The sequence below is a fragment of the Euphorbia lathyris genome, chromosome 2 (genome assembly GCF_963576675.1).
Source record: "Euphorbia lathyris chromosome 2, ddEupLath1.1, whole genome shotgun sequence".
NCBI lineage: Eukaryota > Viridiplantae > Streptophyta > Magnoliopsida > Malpighiales > Euphorbiaceae > Euphorbia > Euphorbia lathyris.
The window spans coordinates 57,907,751-57,926,598 of NC_088911.1; the positions used below are offsets into that span (position 1 = coordinate 57,907,751).

General features: G+C 35.6%; 2 protein-coding genes across 3 annotated transcripts; one reads left to right on the forward strand and one right to left on the reverse strand.

Annotated features, from left to right (window-relative positions):
- The first annotated feature begins 6,007 nt into the window (after positions 1-6,007).
- On the forward strand, positions 6,008-11,309 carry LOC136218325 (RNA demethylase ALKBH10B-like). 2 transcript variants are annotated; one of them, XM_066005124.1, is made up of 7 exons: positions 6,008-6,760; positions 8,431-8,561; positions 8,706-8,823; positions 9,287-9,403; positions 9,578-9,696; positions 9,807-9,961; positions 10,459-11,309. In XM_066005124.1, exons 1-7 carry the CDS (start codon positions 6,229-6,231, stop codon positions 10,934-10,936), a joined length of 1,650 nt encoding a protein of 549 aa, XP_065861196.1. In that variant the 5' UTR covers positions 6,008-6,228; the 3' UTR covers positions 10,937-11,309. The 2 variants fall into 2 exon arrangements, with proteins under 2 accessions (XP_065861196.1, XP_065861197.1); XM_066005125.1 differs by having other exon boundaries at positions 9,581-9,696.
- Positions 11,310-12,428: 1,119 nt separating this feature from the next.
- LOC136218327 (uncharacterized) lies at positions 12,429-14,165 on the reverse strand. Its single transcript, XM_066005126.1, has one exon. The coding sequence runs from the start codon at positions 13,990-13,992 to the stop codon at positions 12,640-12,642; it is 1,353 nt and encodes a 450-aa protein (XP_065861198.1). The 5' UTR covers positions 13,993-14,165; the 3' UTR covers positions 12,429-12,639.
- Positions 14,166-18,848: the final 4,683 nt, after the last annotated feature.

The following is an 18,848-nucleotide window of genomic DNA, read 5'->3' on the forward strand; positions in this document are numbered from 1 at the left end:
TCTTTTTCTGTGTTGTTTCTTTTATTGTTCGTGATACACGGATTAAGAGTTGTGGGCACTTCGTTTGCAACAGTAGATAGTTCTTCACCGAAGGTATTACTTTCTATCCATCTTTATATGAAATAACTATTAACAAATCTTGGAAAAGGGAAATAGATAAAATTTTATTATTCCGCTGCGCCTAGGCTTGTCTATTTTCCTTCACACCTTACATCGATTAAGATCAATGTGCAGGCTCCCTATACATGTTCAAACTTAAGTGGGAGGCGTTCCAATGTTCAGGGCAAGAAACACAAGTTTTTCAATAGTCAGGGTTAAGAGCAAGCTAAAGAGCCTAACAAAGTAGAAGAGAAAAAGAGAAAAGGCCCAATAACAGAAAGAAGGCAAACATCCCATGTGTGAAGTATTTTAACTTCCAACTCAAATGGCATTATACAAAATACTGCACTATCCCTGATTGAATTAACTCAAATGTGAGTGAGATAAATATATATCTAATACCGTTCTTATAACTGAATTTAATCCTTTGTGGGTTGTTGATTCAGGTGCAACGGACCATGTGACGAAGGAAAACGGGCCTTTGTTGAGTTTTGATGAGTTCCTGACAAATCAATGTGGATCTATATAGGAGACAACTCGAGAGTTGAAGCTCAGGGGATTGGCACATATAGATTAAATTTGCAAGATTCGACAAAATCTTATTTTTGTTACTTCATTATTGAGGATAGGTCTTAGTTTTCATTTTAGCAATAACATTTTGGAATTGTGTTTGAATAATGTTTATGATGGTTATGGATACATTTCCAATGGTTTAACAATTTTGGATGTTGTTTTGGATAATTGCAATGAAATTTTTTCCTTTAATACTTTGTCCACTTCTATGAATGACAATGATTTTATTATATAGCATGCTAGGTTAAAACACATTGGCCAAGACCGAATGAATCGTTTATCCAAAGAAGGTTTACTAGGTAGTTTATGCAAAGTTGAATTACTACCTTGTGAATCATGTCCTAAGGGAAAAATGCATAGAAAACCATTTAGAAAAGGTACAAGAGCGTAATTTCCTTTGTAATTAATTCATTCACATGTATGTGGCCTTATGAATGTGAGTGCTAGGATTGGTGCCTACTACTTCATCACTTTCATAGATGATTATACCAGGTATGGTCATGTCTACTTAATGTCTCATAAGTCTAAAGCTTTAAGTTGTTTCAGAAAGTTTATGAACCATATTGAGAACTAGTTAGATAGAAAGATAAAAGCTTTGAGAACCAATTATATTTGGGAGTAGTTCTCAGATGAGTTTAAAGTTTTATGTGATGAAAAGGGAATAGAACACCAATTGATGACTCTTTCATAGAATTCCAAGAATTTCACCCTCTCCAGTAGCATCGTGTTATTGGCTTTCTAGCTAATATGACTTGGAAGGAAATAATTGTAAATGGTGTTATTGGAAGGGTTATGAGCTTCTTTCTCTCTGTCCCGTTGAGTAGAAAATCTTTGGGGGACCGTATACACTCCGTAACAAAACGGTATTGCCAAGAAGAGAAATCATACTCTTATTGATATGGTTAGGTCTATTATGGCTGAAGCAAATCTACCCATCTCCTATTGGGGATATGCTTTTCTCACAACTGCATATTTCTTGAACTAGGTGCCTTCCAAATTTGTCACATCGACCCCATATGAGTTATGGACAAGTTGTAAACCCGATTCAAGCATGCTTAAATCATGGGGTTTCACGCTTCCACCTACCATACCTGGAGAAAGTTTGGTAAAATAGCCCCAAGAGGTAAGAAATGTATCTTTATAAGATACACTGACATGTCAAAAGGATATGTATTAGTGGGAGAAAATGAGGAAAGTCATGTGACAGAAATTGACTCACGAGACATTGCCAAACATTAGAGGTCATGTGGAGAACTTGAGATTAGTGCTAGATTTGTTGAGGAAGCAAAAATTGTACGCCAATGCCAAGAAATGTGATTTCGTGATGGAAAGTTTGATCTTCTTTAGGTATGTGGTAAGCAAACATAGATACACTCATTGAATTAAGGTAAAGGGGAGGAGACATAGACATTTGCTCTTCGATTATATGCTTAGATATCACCTAGAACCACTAACTGTCTTGATCGTCGGAGTGTCTATAGGGACCGCTCCCCACACAGGGACGTTACTCGAAGGATCCAAAGTGTCGAGGAGTTAACCGGGCCACTGTAGTTCGTTACCTAATTAGACTACAAAGAGCAAAAAAAGTCATAAAATATGCATTTTTTCGTCAAATTAAAACTATATAATTATATGTAGTTTTAATTTTTTTTCTTTATGTATAAAGAACCTACAATCCATATCTCGACTAGGACCTCAAACGATCATAAGCCGGCCCTGAACCTAGTGAGGGCTTTTAGATTTATTGTCATTTGATTGTGGTATATATTCAAGCTTCTATTTTGCAAGCATGAACAATTTTTTATCAGTCAAACACAAATTCCTTTTGGAAGCAAGATTTCTAACCTATATTTGGGATTAACTTCTACTAGTTAAGCTAACGAAGAATTTTTTTTATTGATTTAAGATCAAAATCAACTTTATAGTCACGAATCGGTATCAATAAGATGAAAATGGAAATTCTTACTCAAACTAAAGTTTATTTTAAAGTATTTTAAAAAATAAAATAAGCATATTATTAAATTTATTTATATTCATTAATTTAGTTTATTAATAGTCTACGACTAATGAATTGAGTAATGTTTCTATATAAATTTCATTAATTTAGTTAATAGTCTACAACTAATGAATTGAATAATATTTCTATATAAAAAAAATTATACTAATAAAATAATTATAAAATTATAATACATCATACACATTGCACGAGATTTGATACTAGTAATATACTTTTTTTCATTCTTTTTTATAAGTCGTTTAAGGGTTTTTTATCAAGACAAATACAATATTAATTACACTACTAAAATGATTAATTTACATTTAATACCTTTCTCATAAATTTCTACTTATGCAAAAAATATATATATCTCTTCCTAAATTTTATGGCTTCATTAGGATTATTTACATTAATACTAAGTTTCTATCTCCTATTAAAAATAAAGGGTGAAATTGAGAAAATATTTTTAAAAGTGCATTAATGATATAAAACGACATATAAAAAGGAATAAATTAAAAAACTTAAAGGTTAGGGTTAAGATGCAAAAATACCCCTAACGTTTTGGGTCAGAAGTAATTTTATCTTAACGTTGATAGACAAGAGCAATTTTACCTTTAACGTTGATAATTTGGATCAATTTTACCCCTATTATAAAACACAAATATTTTTTGTTCCCTATTCTGCACCAATTGTATATCAATTCGTTCTAGAAAAAGAATTTCATGTTTTTTTTATAATTTAATAATAGAATTGGAGATTAATATTTATAAGTTCGGTGAATTTTTTGAATTTTTTTGTCCAATTTGTATAAAAGACAGTATATTTTTTATTTTTTTTCATATCCCAATATATGTTTGTGATTTGTTACTGATAAAATGACGCACGTGTGAAGTGTAGATGCAAGATTCATGACCGAAAAGACAGTTTGATGAATTATTTCTTATATTGACCAAATTTATCAATGTTAGAAATAAAATTGCTATTGATTTCCAAAATTAGAGGTAAAATTGTATGATTTTAGACATTAAAGATAAAATTGCTTATAACTCAAAATGTTATCAGTATTATACCTTAAATCTGAAAGTTATATAATAAAGGGAAAATTACAAAACTAGGTCAAATGTGAGGCCCATTTACATATTTAACCCATTTACTCAACGTACAACATATCTAGACTGATTTTGTGTGACTTTCCCATAATACCCCTAACCTTCCCACTTCCTACCACAACGCGAACGGCCGCTCCCCCTATCTCCTTGGTTACGCAAAAAGTTGGCCCCTCCATTAACGATTTCAAGACTTTTGATCTTCCTTTCTTCCTTTAAATTGCACGAAATCTGCACCATTTCGCCAAACCACAATGAATTTCTCTTTTTCCTCTCTTCATCTCTTGATTCTGCAACTTCCTAACCCTAGAAAACGAAGCCATGGTTCTTCATCTTCCTGTTCGTTACTTGGTTTCTTTCTTCTTGTTACCATCAAAGAAATGGTTATTCTACGTTATTTCCTTCGTTTTTCCCAATTTATCATATTGTTATTGTCACTTTTAAGGGTGAAAGGCGCGAAAAATGTAAGTATATGTTGTTTTTTCTGCGTTTTTTCATGAATACACTTCGTGAATTGATGGTTTCGCGAAGATTTGCGAAGAGAAAAAGCCTGAAACGTGACGATCTACTTCGTGAATCGATGATTTCGCCAAGATCTGTGAAGAGAAAGAGTCTGAAACGTGTGGATCTACTTCGTGAATCGATTAGTTCGCGAAGTCTGCGAATAGATCGTCACGTTTCAGACCTCGCAGACTTTGCGAAAGCATTGATATGCGACGTAGATCGTCACGTTTCAGACCTCACATACCTCATGAAAACATCGATTAGCGAAATAAAATCACCTCTTTCCCTGCACATTTACATTTGCATGCTTCGCTAATCCTCATTTCGCGAAGCCAAAATCGTCTTTTTCACTGCCTAACACGATTAATTTTTTCTGAAGGTGGTTGAATACGTAACATCCCTTTCTAGAAGGCAACGTCCTCGGATGCATGGGAGATAATTTTCCTTCTTGTATAGGGATTAACTTCCCTCAAGATTGACACATTCACTCTTGAAATGGTTAGTTAGGAGAGATTGTGTCAATAGTCTGGTACCAATTTTGAAGCGGATGAGTAATCTTGGTGTGCACCATGAGACACATCCATCCCAAAAAGTGTGGACTTCCATTTCTCATCCCAAAAGGTCTGGACTTCCATTTCTCATCCCAAAAAGAAATGGAAGTCCAGACCTTTTGGGATGAGAAATGGAAGTCCAGACCTTTTGGGATGAATGTGTCTCACGGTGCATACCAAGATTACTCATCCGCTTCAAAATTGGTACCGGATTATTGGCACAATCTCTACTAACCAACCATTTTAGGAGTGAATTTGCTTTGTTAGGAGTTTATTGTGGCAATTTTGTTGTAAATTTTGATGTTGTTGTGATTTTAATGTTGTTATTGTGGCAATCTTGTTGTAAATTTTGATAATGTTAGAATCCGTTGTTGTTTGCCATTTTTTTTTGTTATATATCACTTCGCGAATTAGCTTCAAAACATATTCAGGCTTCGCATATGCGAACTAAATTCATCAAGTAAACAAAACTTTAGCTTCGCAGGCTTCGCATATGCTAATGAAATTCATCAAGTAAAAAAACATTAGATTCGCAGGCTTCGCATATAAACCCAAACATTAGCTTCGCAGGCTTCACATAATATGGAATCTGCGAAGTCAGACGGTAGGGACGAGACGCGCGTAAATATTAAGGGTATTATGGGAAAGTCACACCAAATCAGTCTAGATATGTAGTTGGCTGAGTAAATGAGTTAAATATGTAAATGGATCTTCCATTTACTCATTTTTGTAATTAACCCTATAATAAAAAACGGAGGAGGATGTAAAATAAAACCAACGCTAACAATAAATCAACTAATCAACCAATAATAAAAAGTAAATAATTAACAGCTAAGCTAACATATGAATTTAATAGATCCCAATTTTTTTGTTTTTACTTTTGGAAAAGAAAAAAGAAAAAGTGTATCGGGAGTGCAGAGAGAAGGGCAGTTTAGGAACATAAAGAAAAACAAAGAAAGAGTTTGAATAGTACCATTTTATATGCTGAATATTATGATCTAGCCATCTTTCCCGGCCAACCAAAGTTCATTTGAGTTAAGCCACGTCATATACTTTGTTAAGTTGCCATGTCATCATCTGATTGGATTGGACCCCACAGAGTTGAGCCACCCACGGCACGAACCACAACACAACTCAAGCCCTTACGCTCCAGTCTCCCTAATATATATTCCTCTCATTTCATCCCCCAAAAACCTCTCGCTGTGTCAAAGCCTCCCTTTCCCTTCCCTTTTATTGCTTTCACTTTCTCTCTCTCTCTCTTGGCATTTCGCCCTTCTCTTTCTTCATCGATAGTACCCGATATATCGGCTAACCTCCTCATTCAGTGTCGCTCTGAATCGAGATTTTTTTGGACCTTACGAGGAGAGATATATAGAGTTCCCGTAGATTTTTGGCTGTGATGCCGATGGAGGCTGGGCCAGCATCGCCGACCGATCATATTGCTCCGGTGGGTCCTGCTGTACTTCCTATTCCTGCGCAACAGGTTTTGATGGCCGACTCCTTCGCCAAGGACGCTGTGCTCTCCTGGTTTCGCGGGGAATTCGCTGCTGCTAACGCTATTATCGATGCGCTCTGTACTCACCTCGTGCAGCTCAGTGATGGAGCAAGATCCGATTATGAGCCGGTTTTCGCGGCCATTCATAGGAGAAGGCTCAATTGGATCCCGGTGCTTCAGATGCAGAAATATCATCCTATTGCTGACGTCGCTTTGGAGCTCAGGCGAGTCACTGACAGGAAATTGGATGAGAAGCAAGCTCTCGAAATTGAAATGGAGAATGAGGTCGCGGAGCATGAGGTCTCTTTCGATGTGAATGAGAAAGTGGAGGACCAAATGCCGGAATGTCAAGAAACTCACGAAAATGATGGTGTCCACGATGGCGGCGAGGTTGTTGAAGAGGAGGATTCACCTGATAGCGATATCACTGATTCAGGTAAGTATTGTCTTTCGATCTTCTAAATTACGACCTTTTTCCGGAAAGAAGTTAGATTTTGTGTTCTAATGCGAATTTTGATCGGTAAGTACCGAAAAGGCTTTTTCGTGATTTGTGTTTGTTTTTGGAAATTGTCAGTATAATCCCTAACAAGTCAATTTACTGTAATTCTACCCAAATCACGTAATGCTAACAATTTTTTGCAGTAGAATTATTTTTCATGTATTTAACTGGACATGTTTCGTTTATTTTTATCAACAAAAAAAATAGAATTCGGTTATTTATTTGAATTTTTGTATGGGATCTTTCTGTTTTTCTTCTTCTTTTTTTCTTCTTTAATAGGTGAGAACAAAGTGATTTTTAATTTCAAAAATTCATTCGAATATTCTGTGGTAGCTAATAATTGATAAAGAAACGTATACCAGGAGTGTGAATTCCAAAAAAAAAAAAAAAGTAAAATAAAATAATATTTTTTATGACTTGATGAAAAATATGCATATATATGAAAAGGAATTAATAATTTTAGTTTCTTCATTTTCTCGAGGGGTCAATAAAAACGTTTTTTCTATCAGATCCGAAATTCAACCCGGTTATGCACTTTTTTCTAGCTTTGAACGTTTTTTTTCCTAAAGGTATCTCTAGAAGTTCAGCCAGAGCAAGATTTTCTGTTTAGAAAGAATAGGGAAATAAAAAAGTCAAATGTAAATAAGATGACGTGGCAATTTTTTACCAAGGTTTAAGAGGGTTTTGAGTATTTCGAGGTGGGGGAAAGGCTTGTCTGTATCCAGTGTCACGGTTAGTTTTGGGAGTAGTGAATACTCTTACGTTTGACGCAACTACCTGGAGATGTGTGCAATGATTTTATTACAGGCGGCGTATGATAGCAGCCGTCTGATCTTATGTTTGACGTCATGGCTGCTTTTGGAGTGTGTATGTGGCGTGTGTTGGTTTGAGGCTTGACAAACTTATGGGGTTGCTAATCCCAAAGTTATTAAAGCTTCTTTATGACTCGGGGTGGGTAGACTCGTTTGACTAGGCCGTTTTGACCTGTCAACTCAGTGGTCCTTTGGTGGGCGATCCAATGAATAACAGGGCACGATATTGTTTGGGGCGTAGCCGAATAAGCCATTCGAAGATTCGAATATTTTCGAAAGATAAAATAGATGTTGGCTTCTTTTTGTAAAACCCATAGAGGTACAAATTGGAAAATGACAGCTTTGTCATAGATGTGACTAATATTTTCCCATTGTTCGGGAAGGAAAAAGCTGTTACTGTGCTGACCGGCTAGACAAAGTTGCGTCAGAGAGTGAGAGAGATGATGATAGCAAACACAATTACTGTCAATATATAATAATTAACTAATGTATTATGAATACAACTCATACATATAGGTGATGTTTATTCATGTGCTAGAATTATTATGCCAGTCCACCAATATGATTAGAATAGTATAATAATGATTGATAGGTGTTTTGAATGGCAGCGTTCACCTTTGTCATTTTACATTGTGTTGAAAAGGAAAAGGAGAAAAAGACCAACCATTTCACAGCTATCAAGAAAATATCAAAATATACAAGCATTGCTTTGTTGCGCGGAAGTTCTTCAACAATTCAAGGATCCACTATCATGAAAATTGCCGGCTTATTTCATTTATTCTCTTGGAAATGCAGGATCTCAAGAAGTGCAGCCCTCAAGCGAGGACATAAACATATGTTTGACCCATGAAGATTGTGATGCCCGTCCTGGTCAAATCAAATTGGCAAAAGGTTTCAGTGCTAAGGAACATGTTAAAGGCCACATGGCGAGTTCTTTAATTCAATTTTTCAAATCTTCCTTTCTTAAAGAAGATGGATTTCAGAGACTAGATATATATCCCTTTAGTATATGCTGTTAATTAAATAAAGCACCTAGCTTCTACTAATTTAGAGATATTACAATCTGGCAGGTGAATGTTGTGAAAGGTTTGAAGATACATGAGGATGTATTCACTGAATCTGAGTTGGCCAAGCTGACTGACTTCGTTAATGAACTTCGAGTTGCTGGTCAGAATGGGGAACTTGAAGGTACCATTTAGATCAGTATTTATATGAAATTTCATATGGTACAATGTTAGTTCAACTGGAGACAAAGTTCAATTTAACTGGCAACTTTCAGGGAATAGACTGCTGAAGCCACCCTTGAAGGTTTGCAGGATTTTCTAAATTTAGTTTGACATATATCTAAAACTACATGCCTGATTTTTGACACTTGATCATTTGTTTCACTTCTAATCATATTTAATTATTTTGTGCTCTCTTATGATACTGATTACGAAGGCACTCTTCCATAGAGTCTTAAGATATCTATTGAATAGAACAACTGAATCCAATAACAGAACTCAACTCTTTCTACATTCCTTCTGGATTTGCCTTTCCCTCTTACCAATTTGAGCATTGAAACTCTTTGCTAACACTCAAATTTTCATTAATTGGTAGCAAGACCTTTGTTCTGGTATAGCTAATTGGAACTTCTTAAATGTGTATACAGGGGAGACTTATATTTTATTCAACAAGCAGGTGAAGGGAAACAAGAGAGAGCTGATTCAGCTTGGTGTTCCAATTTTTGGACATATAAAAGAGGATGCTCCAAGTAACAATGAAACAAGTAAGTTTTATGTTATCATTGTTATATAAGTTCCACCAACTCAAATCTGTGATCAGTTCTTTTCAAAAAAATTAAGTCTGTGCTTCTCCTCATTCTCTGGGTAGGGGGATCTTTTTGAATTCTATACAATTAAATGCCAATGTAAGCATTTCACGAATGATCTTAAAAATTTAGCAGGTAATATCAAACCAATTCCAGTACTTCTCGAAAGTGTGATTGATCACCTGATCCAGTGGCATCTAATACCTGAATACAAAAAACCAAATGGTTGCATCATTCATTATTTTGATGAGGTATCCTATCATTTAGATAAATCATCATTCTTTTGTACTTCAAATGTAATGAGTTATTCTTGGATTCTAATCAGTGTGTGCAAGGAATTAAAAAGAAAGTTTTGATGCAGGACGAATATTCACAGCCCTTCCAGAAACCACCACACTTGGAACAGCCGATCTCTACTCTTCTCATATCTGAATCAACAATGGCATATGGACGTACTCTTGTGAGTGATAATGATGGGAATTACAGAGGCCCACTCATGCTTTCACTGAAAGCAGGGTACACACCAGAATTTTCTTTTAATTGCATTTACATATTTGTCTGTTGGGAATTATGCAAATGGAGGATCACATAGTCACTTAATGAGCAAATAACCATAGAAATAAAACTCCAAAAAGATTAGATGAGAAGGCACCAATGTCACTATTTCAATGTAACAGGGATTTTATATATGGATAGGGTTAAACTGGCATTGTGACTACAAGCTGGTGTTCTTCGAAGTTGCTTTTCTATTGCTTTTGTTAAGAAAGTGAAGAGGCCGTTGCTAAGTTCTGAATAAAAACAAGTACAAGAAGATCTTCTGGCTATCTTAATTTATATGGAATTTCATCTCGTAATTTGTATTAACTGTTCTGATTCTGATTTCACTTCCTCATATATTTTGCTTCATTAACGAATATAGTTTGTGTATTTGCTTCAAAGTTTTTCAGTGGGAAATATTTCCCGTACAAATAGCAGAGACGTTGGACTCTAACTTGATTTTGTGAATGTTGCAGGTCTCTTTTAGTCATGAGGGGAAACAGTGCAGACATGGCAAGACATGTCATGTGCCCTTCGCCAAACAAAAGGGTCAGCATCACATTCTTTAGAGTGCGGCCAGAAGCAAACCAGATCCAGTCACCACCAACTAGTCCCATGGCTGGTGCCATGACCCTATGGCAACCTAGCATAACAAACCCATATGCAATGCCTAATGGAGGTCTTGGAGGATATGAGGCAATGGATGCAATGCCGAAATGGGGAGTCCTTCGCGCCCCTGTCGTAATGCTAGCTCCTATGCGCCCTATGGTGTTGAGTCCAAAAAGGATGCCTCAGGCTCAGGGTGGTACAGGAGTTTTCTTGCCCTGGACAGTAGGATCCAGAAAGCCCGCAAAGCATCTTCCACCCCGTGCTCAAAAGAGGCACCTGCTTGCATTACGTTCACATATAACAGATTCGGCTTCTGATACAGGCATCACTATTGAAGGAAAATAGTTTTGATGCTAAGCTGAGGCAGCCCTAAGGCTAAAGCCATACTAGTCAACAATAGGTTGCTCATGTGAACTTGTTTTAGAGGGCTTCTCTTATTGTACAAACGAGGGCCTGAATGCTGCCAAATGAGTTTGTGGTTCAATTTTTTTCTTCCCCTCACTAAGAATAGGAGGTGTAGTGTTGGTAAGTACACATTTCACTGATGCAAATCATGTAGGATTCTAAGGTTAGTTGAGCTTTAAGTCTGAAGAGTGTGAATTAGCCTTGTAGAGGGCAGAATTTTGTATTAAGTGATTCATAATTTATATCTTTCATAGACAAATCTGAGTTAAAGTTGTATGTGTTTAAATTTTATTTTTCAGGTTGTTTACTATTATTGTTATTGCATAACTCAGTCCAGGTCAACCACCTTTGGCAAGAGTGATTGTTGTTATTATACTATATTTTCTGGTGTAACAAGTAATTCAATTAGTGAGAGGTTACTTTTCCTTGCAATTACATAGTTTCAGGCACCAAGAAAGTTAAGATGATGATACTGTGAAATGATCATGTCTACAGAAGCCTTGGGTTCAAGTTAAACAGTCTTAAGCTACAAGTTACTATCCTCCAGATATCTTCCTAGAGCAACAATTCATTGTCGGCAATCAGCAAGGTGCTGTATTTAGCAGAAGGTTCGTTGCAAAAGAAGACATAAAATGGATCTGGGTTTTTCCAATAAATAAAATCCTCATCTAAACGGAGTTCAGATCAGCTATTCAACATGCTTATAAAATAGATTCTAAACAATAGGTTAAGATTGGATCAAGTGAAAAGAACTTCTAATAGAATTCGGGTTACAGAAATTGCACCAATGCTGCTGGCTGCTGCTACACTAGTACATATATTTCATCTAAATGATAAGCTTCAAATCCAATTAATCGGTCCATATAAAAGAAAAATAGATAGGATTGCGAATTCAGAAGTCTGTGTATCGATGCACATGTGTACTACCACCAACGCTGCTGCTACTACTACACTAATACACAGAATTTTCATTAGATATGGGTGACTCAGGTCTAGAGGGCGAGCCTTGGCGCAACGGTAAAACGTTGTTGCCGTGTGACCAGAGGTCACGGGTTCGAGTCTTAGGAGCGGCCTCTTGCCAATTAAATTGGCAAGGGAAGGCTTGCCCCCAATACACCCTTGTGGTGGGACCCCTCCCCGGACCCTCGCTCAGCGGGGACGCGTAATGCGACCGGGCCGCCCAAAAAAAAAAAAAAAAAAAAAAAAAATTGGGTGACTCAGGTCTGATTCGATTGCAACCGGAAGCATAGACTACTTGTACATGTACTAGATATTGCAAATCATATTCATGTCTAATTGTAAACTCTAGCATGAATAATTGGTCTTGCAAATTATTACAGGGCAGTATCACTATAATGGCATGCTAACTGAATTAATCTCTAATAACCATTTACAAACTAAAAGGAATTGCTGAAGAATGTAATGCTCAATGTAAAGTAAAATAGAAGCTATATGTGATTATAGACACTTTTTTGTCAAATTTCCAAGTAACACAATCACAGACAATATTAGAGGTACAAATGAGGAAAAGAGCAATATGAGACACCTCCTTAATCTATATAACATTTAAATCAACGAATATGGAGATAGGTGAATCAGAGAATGACAGTAAAAATTCAAGTTATATAGACTTAACTATTGCTTCAAGCTTTAACTGGTTCATCATCATCTTCAATATCCCAACTCAAATCCTCCTCTTCCTCTGCAGCACCACTCAATCGTTTCCGTAAATCACCAATCTTTGGACTTCCACTCTGACTCACTTTCCTCTCATCAATGCTGCTCAGATCTTCAATTTCATCCCACCCGAGATCTTCCTCTTCTGGGATTGATGGATGACTCGATATAACTGAAACATCACTATCCTTTGAAGATTCTCCATTCTCACCCTTCCCTTCAGCTCCTGCTTTCTCATCAGGTTTTGATTCAGTATCTTCCTTGCTCTTATCAAATTCCACTTTCTCATCACTGCTAGATGTAGACGAATCCTTTGGTTTTGGTTCCTCCACAGAGATATCCTCCTTCAAACCCTCAATTTGTTCATCACTCTTCACAATTTTCTCAGACTTGTCATTTTCCATTTCATCTCTTGCAGCAGCAGAATCTTCAATTTCCTTCAAATTGCCTTTTGAAGTAAAACTGCTCTCAGTTTGATGTTCCCTCTCCGGATTCTCATCATCATCATCATCAACATCCCAACTCAAGTCCTCCTCTTCCCTTGAAATTGCTCGTTTCACAAGATTAGCTCTCAAATCTTCAGCTAGCTTGAGCTTGTAAATCTTATAATAATATCTACACCAAAATGTCTCCTCACCGATACTATTTGGAACAACTCTTTTATGTATACTTTCTAGGGTGCCATTCTCCTCAAGCAAGCTCTCAATTTCTTCTCTCTTCTCCTCTAAAACAAACCCGGGTTTCCATTTCTCATAATCATCCAAATCCTCTGGCTCCTCACAATAAGTACCGGCATCGCCTTGAATTGCACGTACCTGAGTATCAAAACGACTATAAGGTTTTGAATTCAAGCTCTGTGGACTAGCAAGGCTTCTTTCGTTATTATTATCAGAGGAATCTGATTCCTGATCAGCGGCAAGGATTGCCTCTTTTCCCTGAGAAATGATCTGTGCAGTACCTTTCAACACAGTGCTACTAATCTCGTCAATAGTGTGCCCAACATTTTCAAGAGATCCATGGGCTACCTCGATCTCCTTCTTCAAACCGGACCCAAATTCCTTTAGATCGCGACGATAGATTTCGATGACGGATTCAGATTTGGTTGACAGGGTTTTGATTAGACTCCCAAAGGTCCACCCACTCGCAGCAGCAGCAGCATCACTACTGGTAGAATCGATGGGATTAGGGTTGTGATTGTGTTGCGATGGTGGTGAGTAGGGATCTGGGTCCGGTGGAGACTGGTTATCGGAGGGTTTTGAATCGGATTTAGGAGAATCCGGTTCTTCCTCATCTGCAAATACTGACTTGAAGAAATTCATTTGGAGAAAATAATGAAATACGGAAAACTGGCGACGGAAGAGCCAGAATCGGTGGTGCGATGGCAAATGTACCGACGCCTGGTGTCAACTGCGCAGAGAGAAGATGAAGGTAAATGGTCAATTTCTGGCTTACATATATACGGCGTCGGTTGCTTGCTCCTCATTAGAACAAGTTTACATCAAATTAGAAATGCGTAGCTTTGGGTTTTTCACGTAAAAACGGGGAAACAGCCCAACTAGGAAAATCGGGGTTGGTCCGAGTGGTAAGCCGTTGAACCTCTGCTTAACATGTTTGAGGTTCGATTTTCTACTCCGTCAAAATTTAGCTCTGATTGGTAGGTGATCTATAAATTCCATTGTATTGTTGATTTTTTTCATATAATGATTATATCTATCTATATTGATGAGATTAAACATAATTTAATAAGTGGATCAATTGTTAAGCAATCATTTTTTACTCAAAGGTTCTATGTTCAAATCCCTTGAAAAGTAAACTTTGTTTATTAAGGTTAAAATGTAACCCGACTAGCCTGGTTAATTGTGATCGGTTCAGATGGGTCGCGGTTCAACCGACTAGGTTAAACGATTCTGATCGGTTTTTAGATATTAAAAAACCAAACCATCTTTGGCTCAGAATTATGACCGGTTCCAGTCGAACCGGATTGAACTGGCTGGTCCAGTTTGGTTCTCAAAACCATTGGTTTTTTAAGGATGTTAAGGCCTTATCGTAATTAGTTTAGGGAGTTACAATACTCTCCTTGTCGGATAAGGTCGAAACTCCAGCGAATCCTCCACCCAAGGTGCAAGCCAAACATTTATCTATTGACCATTCCTTATTCACCACCGTAGCCCTTTAACAAGTACTTTCCTCGACCTCCAAATACTCCTTCATATCATACTCGGATTAGAACCCAATTGAGATGATAAAAAATCTCATTTAGAGAAATATTTAGCTTCGGGAATCCTGCAATATAAAGTATCTGATCTAGTAATAAGGATCCAGCCATGTTTAGCGAGCATGGAAGAATTGAAAGCTCGTAATTGACGAAAACCAAGACCACCATGTTCCTTTCGTGCACATAATGTATCCCATGAAACCAATGAGTACACTTTTTCCTTATTGGATTCGAACCCCGCCAAAAGGAATTCATCATCTTTAGAGCTCGTTACATAACAATACCGGTAACATATTGCTCATACAAAAAGTGGGAATAGCTTAAGCAACTGACTTCAAAAGAATCTCCATCCCAACCTGGGATAAGAGCTTGCCCTTGAAGGAAAATAGGCAAACGTTTGGCAGCGGAAATATAAAAATTTTAACCTATTTCCTTTAACCAATATCTGTTAATCGTTATTTCATATAAAGAGGGATAGAAGGAAATACCTTTTGATGTTCTATCTACTGTTGCAATCGAAGTGCCCTCAACTCTTACTCCGAGTTCACGAGCACAAAATAAAAACACAATTCAAACGAAGTTAGAACTCAACCGTATAATAGCAACCAAAGTAGATTGCCTGTAATTAATCAACACAAGATCAACGAGTTAAAGAAAGAGATGAAAATTGATTGATCGGAAGTAAGCGGTGAACGATGTTCCACTACAGTAAGGGGTCGAAATTCACTCTCTCCAGGATAGCTAGGGCTGGCCGAAATTTACAATAAGGGGGGTATATATAGCCTCTTCCATCTAAACCCTAGTCAGATAGAATTAGGTTACTGAATAAGAATTTAATTCGGAATAAAACTCTTATTGTTATTATCTATAATTATATTTAAATATAAAGATAATAATAACTTATTGATAGGATAATAATAGAAGCAATTTAATCTCATTAAACCTCCTAACTTATTTATCCTATAATTAATTTAATTCATAATCATAATCTAATTATAATTGTTTAAATTAAATTAATTCTTTTATGTGTTTATAACACATAAATCGCCCCCTATGCTACTGGGCCTTAGTGGACTCAGTTGGGATTCCGTCAATTAATTAACATCTGTTTCTCTTTTAGGTTCCAAGTCTTATGTGTGACCCATTAGGTTCTTATTGCTTCTAGCCGTATACAACCATTAAATTAATTTTCTCAAAATTATATTTAATTTTTGTATAACGGAATGAGTACGCGAACTGTGATTGGCAGATCCGAAACATTCCCCAGAGCTATACGAAGACAGGTTGATTCTGTCGTTGACCTTTCCGTATTAGTTACAGTATAATTCGATCCTTCATCAACTACATCCTTGAATAGAATCTTATGACTATGGATAATGTCAAGTCATATATAGCGAGATGTTCGTTTTACTTGTACAGTCCGAGTTAACTCCAATTAGATAGGTTAAGTGAAATCTGGATTTCAAGTCTTAAGCTATCACCTTGCAAGGATTTAGAGTTAAGTCTTCCACAAGCGATCCTTGGACGTATCTCCCATTTATCAGGAGTGACAAATGCTCAATCCAATGTATAACTATCCTGTAATTACTTCCTGTGATACCCAACGTCTACCGTACACACCCTAGAGTCATCCCTATTATGGATCGTGTTACAACAGGATCAAAGCATCAGATTCCATAATCCAGAATCACTAATTAACAATCCTTTGAGTCTTAGGATTACTTATACCTATTAATACCAATGAGATGAACATGTGACAAGGATGAATCTACCCATCCTATTATCTCAAGTCGGGTCCCCAATCCTAATGAACTCCTTTCATTGGATCCATGTAACTGTCCAGATATCTGCATATCTGAAGCTTGTGAGATCAGCTCTTTGTCTCGACAGAAAACATTGTTACATGCAAGTCTCAACAGTGTTATGTCAATCCCTATTCAAAACATATCACTTGACTTGGGGTGGTTTTAAGTTTATTAGTTTATTAAAATGTTTCGTGTCACTTCATGCTTGTATGAACACTTTATAATCACTTTAAATAAACTCGGAGATTTCCTTTTATTAGACTTATTTAGTTCTTTAAAAGAGGTTGCCTTTATACAGTTATGAAACCATATCTTATTAAAACAAATGATATAAAGAACAATTCATTTACATTAGGTTTATATCCTGGAATAATTGTCTATAGGACACTAAACCCTAGCAGCCCTAGCATCCACAAAGCCTATGCCATGGTTGGTTTTTAAGATACCAAAAAATAGCTTTCTTATTCCGCCCTACCATAGTAGGAACACCCAAATATTGATTGGCAACCAAAAGATTGTGAATACCAAGAATATTTTGAATAGATTGAGGCTCTCTTCCTTAAACTTTTTGGCTAAAAAAGATGCTCAATCTCTGAAAATTAATATTCTAACCTGAGTCCGCCTCGTACTTCCCCAAGAGCTCCGTTAAAGTCTGAGCTTCATAAACTTGCGGTCCACCGAATAAGGCTCTGTTCTTTATTACTGAAAAAAACTGAACTGAACTGAACTGAATGCTACTGAACTGAACTGAACTGAACTGAACTGAACTGAATGATACTGAATACTGAACTGAACTGAATTTAACTGAATGCTACTGAACTTAACTGAATGATACCGAACTTAACCGAATTTAATCGAACGTAACAATAATGATGATATTAGACTTTAAAATAATTTAATGATAATATTGGACATTAATAAGCTTATTATAATAATAATAATAATAATAATATTTCTACCAAAAAAAATAATATCAATAATAAATAAACATATTATTAAAGATTAAACTAAATTAAATATCAAATAAAATCTAGGCTCGATAAAATCCTATGACATTAAATAAAAATGAGTCTAATTTAAATTAAAAATATAAATTACATACAAACACAAATTTATATATAATTTAAAGTCTATGAAATTAAATACAAATTTTTATATGAATACACACTCTTAACTTTTTATTACAATTAAGTATTAAAGTACAAAAATACCTTTAACGTTTTGGGTCCGGGGTTATTTTACTGCTAACGTCTAAATATGAATTTTCATATGAATACAAAATCTCGACTCAATTTATCAATGTTAAGGGTAAAATTGCTATTGGCTTCTAATATTAGGGATAAAATTGCACTATTTGAGATATTAAGGTAGTTGAGCCAGTTAATTTTTTAGAACATTGTAATGTAAACGTATTAATATAATATTTATTTACTTTTCGCAAAATTTGCAAATAAGTTGCACCAAATAATTATAATTATAATAAATAATGATAATATATATAATGACAAAGCATAAATTATATATAAATATAATTATAATGAAAATAGATAAATTAATATATAATAAATTATAATAATTATAATAAATTGCTGAAATTATAAATAAATAATGATAATAATAATAAATTATATATAAATAATAATAATATATAATAATTATAATAAATAATGATAAATTATTGAATACTGAAACTGAATACTGAAACTGAATACTGAACTGAACTGAACTGAACTGATTGTTACTGAAATTAAGTAATAAAGAACATGGCCTAACAAGCTGTCATCGATGAATAACAAACTAGACAAAACTAGAACATGACGACTAACTTTACTTCTGGAATTAAAAACAAGGAAAGAAATGATTGGAATAATTCAAAACTGCCTCAGTCACAATAAGTTGTAACCGGCCAAGACTTAATTGGTCAAATAGAAATTGAACGAACCGTGAAGAAACCGATTTGAAACAAAGACTCCACTGAAGACCTAACAAGACTTAATTAACATGAATTAATTCAATAAGACTAATTCTTTATAAGTGAGTTAATTCTTGAATTAATTAAATGCCACTCCACTGAAAATGCAGTCAAGACTTAATTAACGTTAATTAATTCAGTAAAATTAATTCCTTATAAGTGAATTAATTTTGGAATTAATTA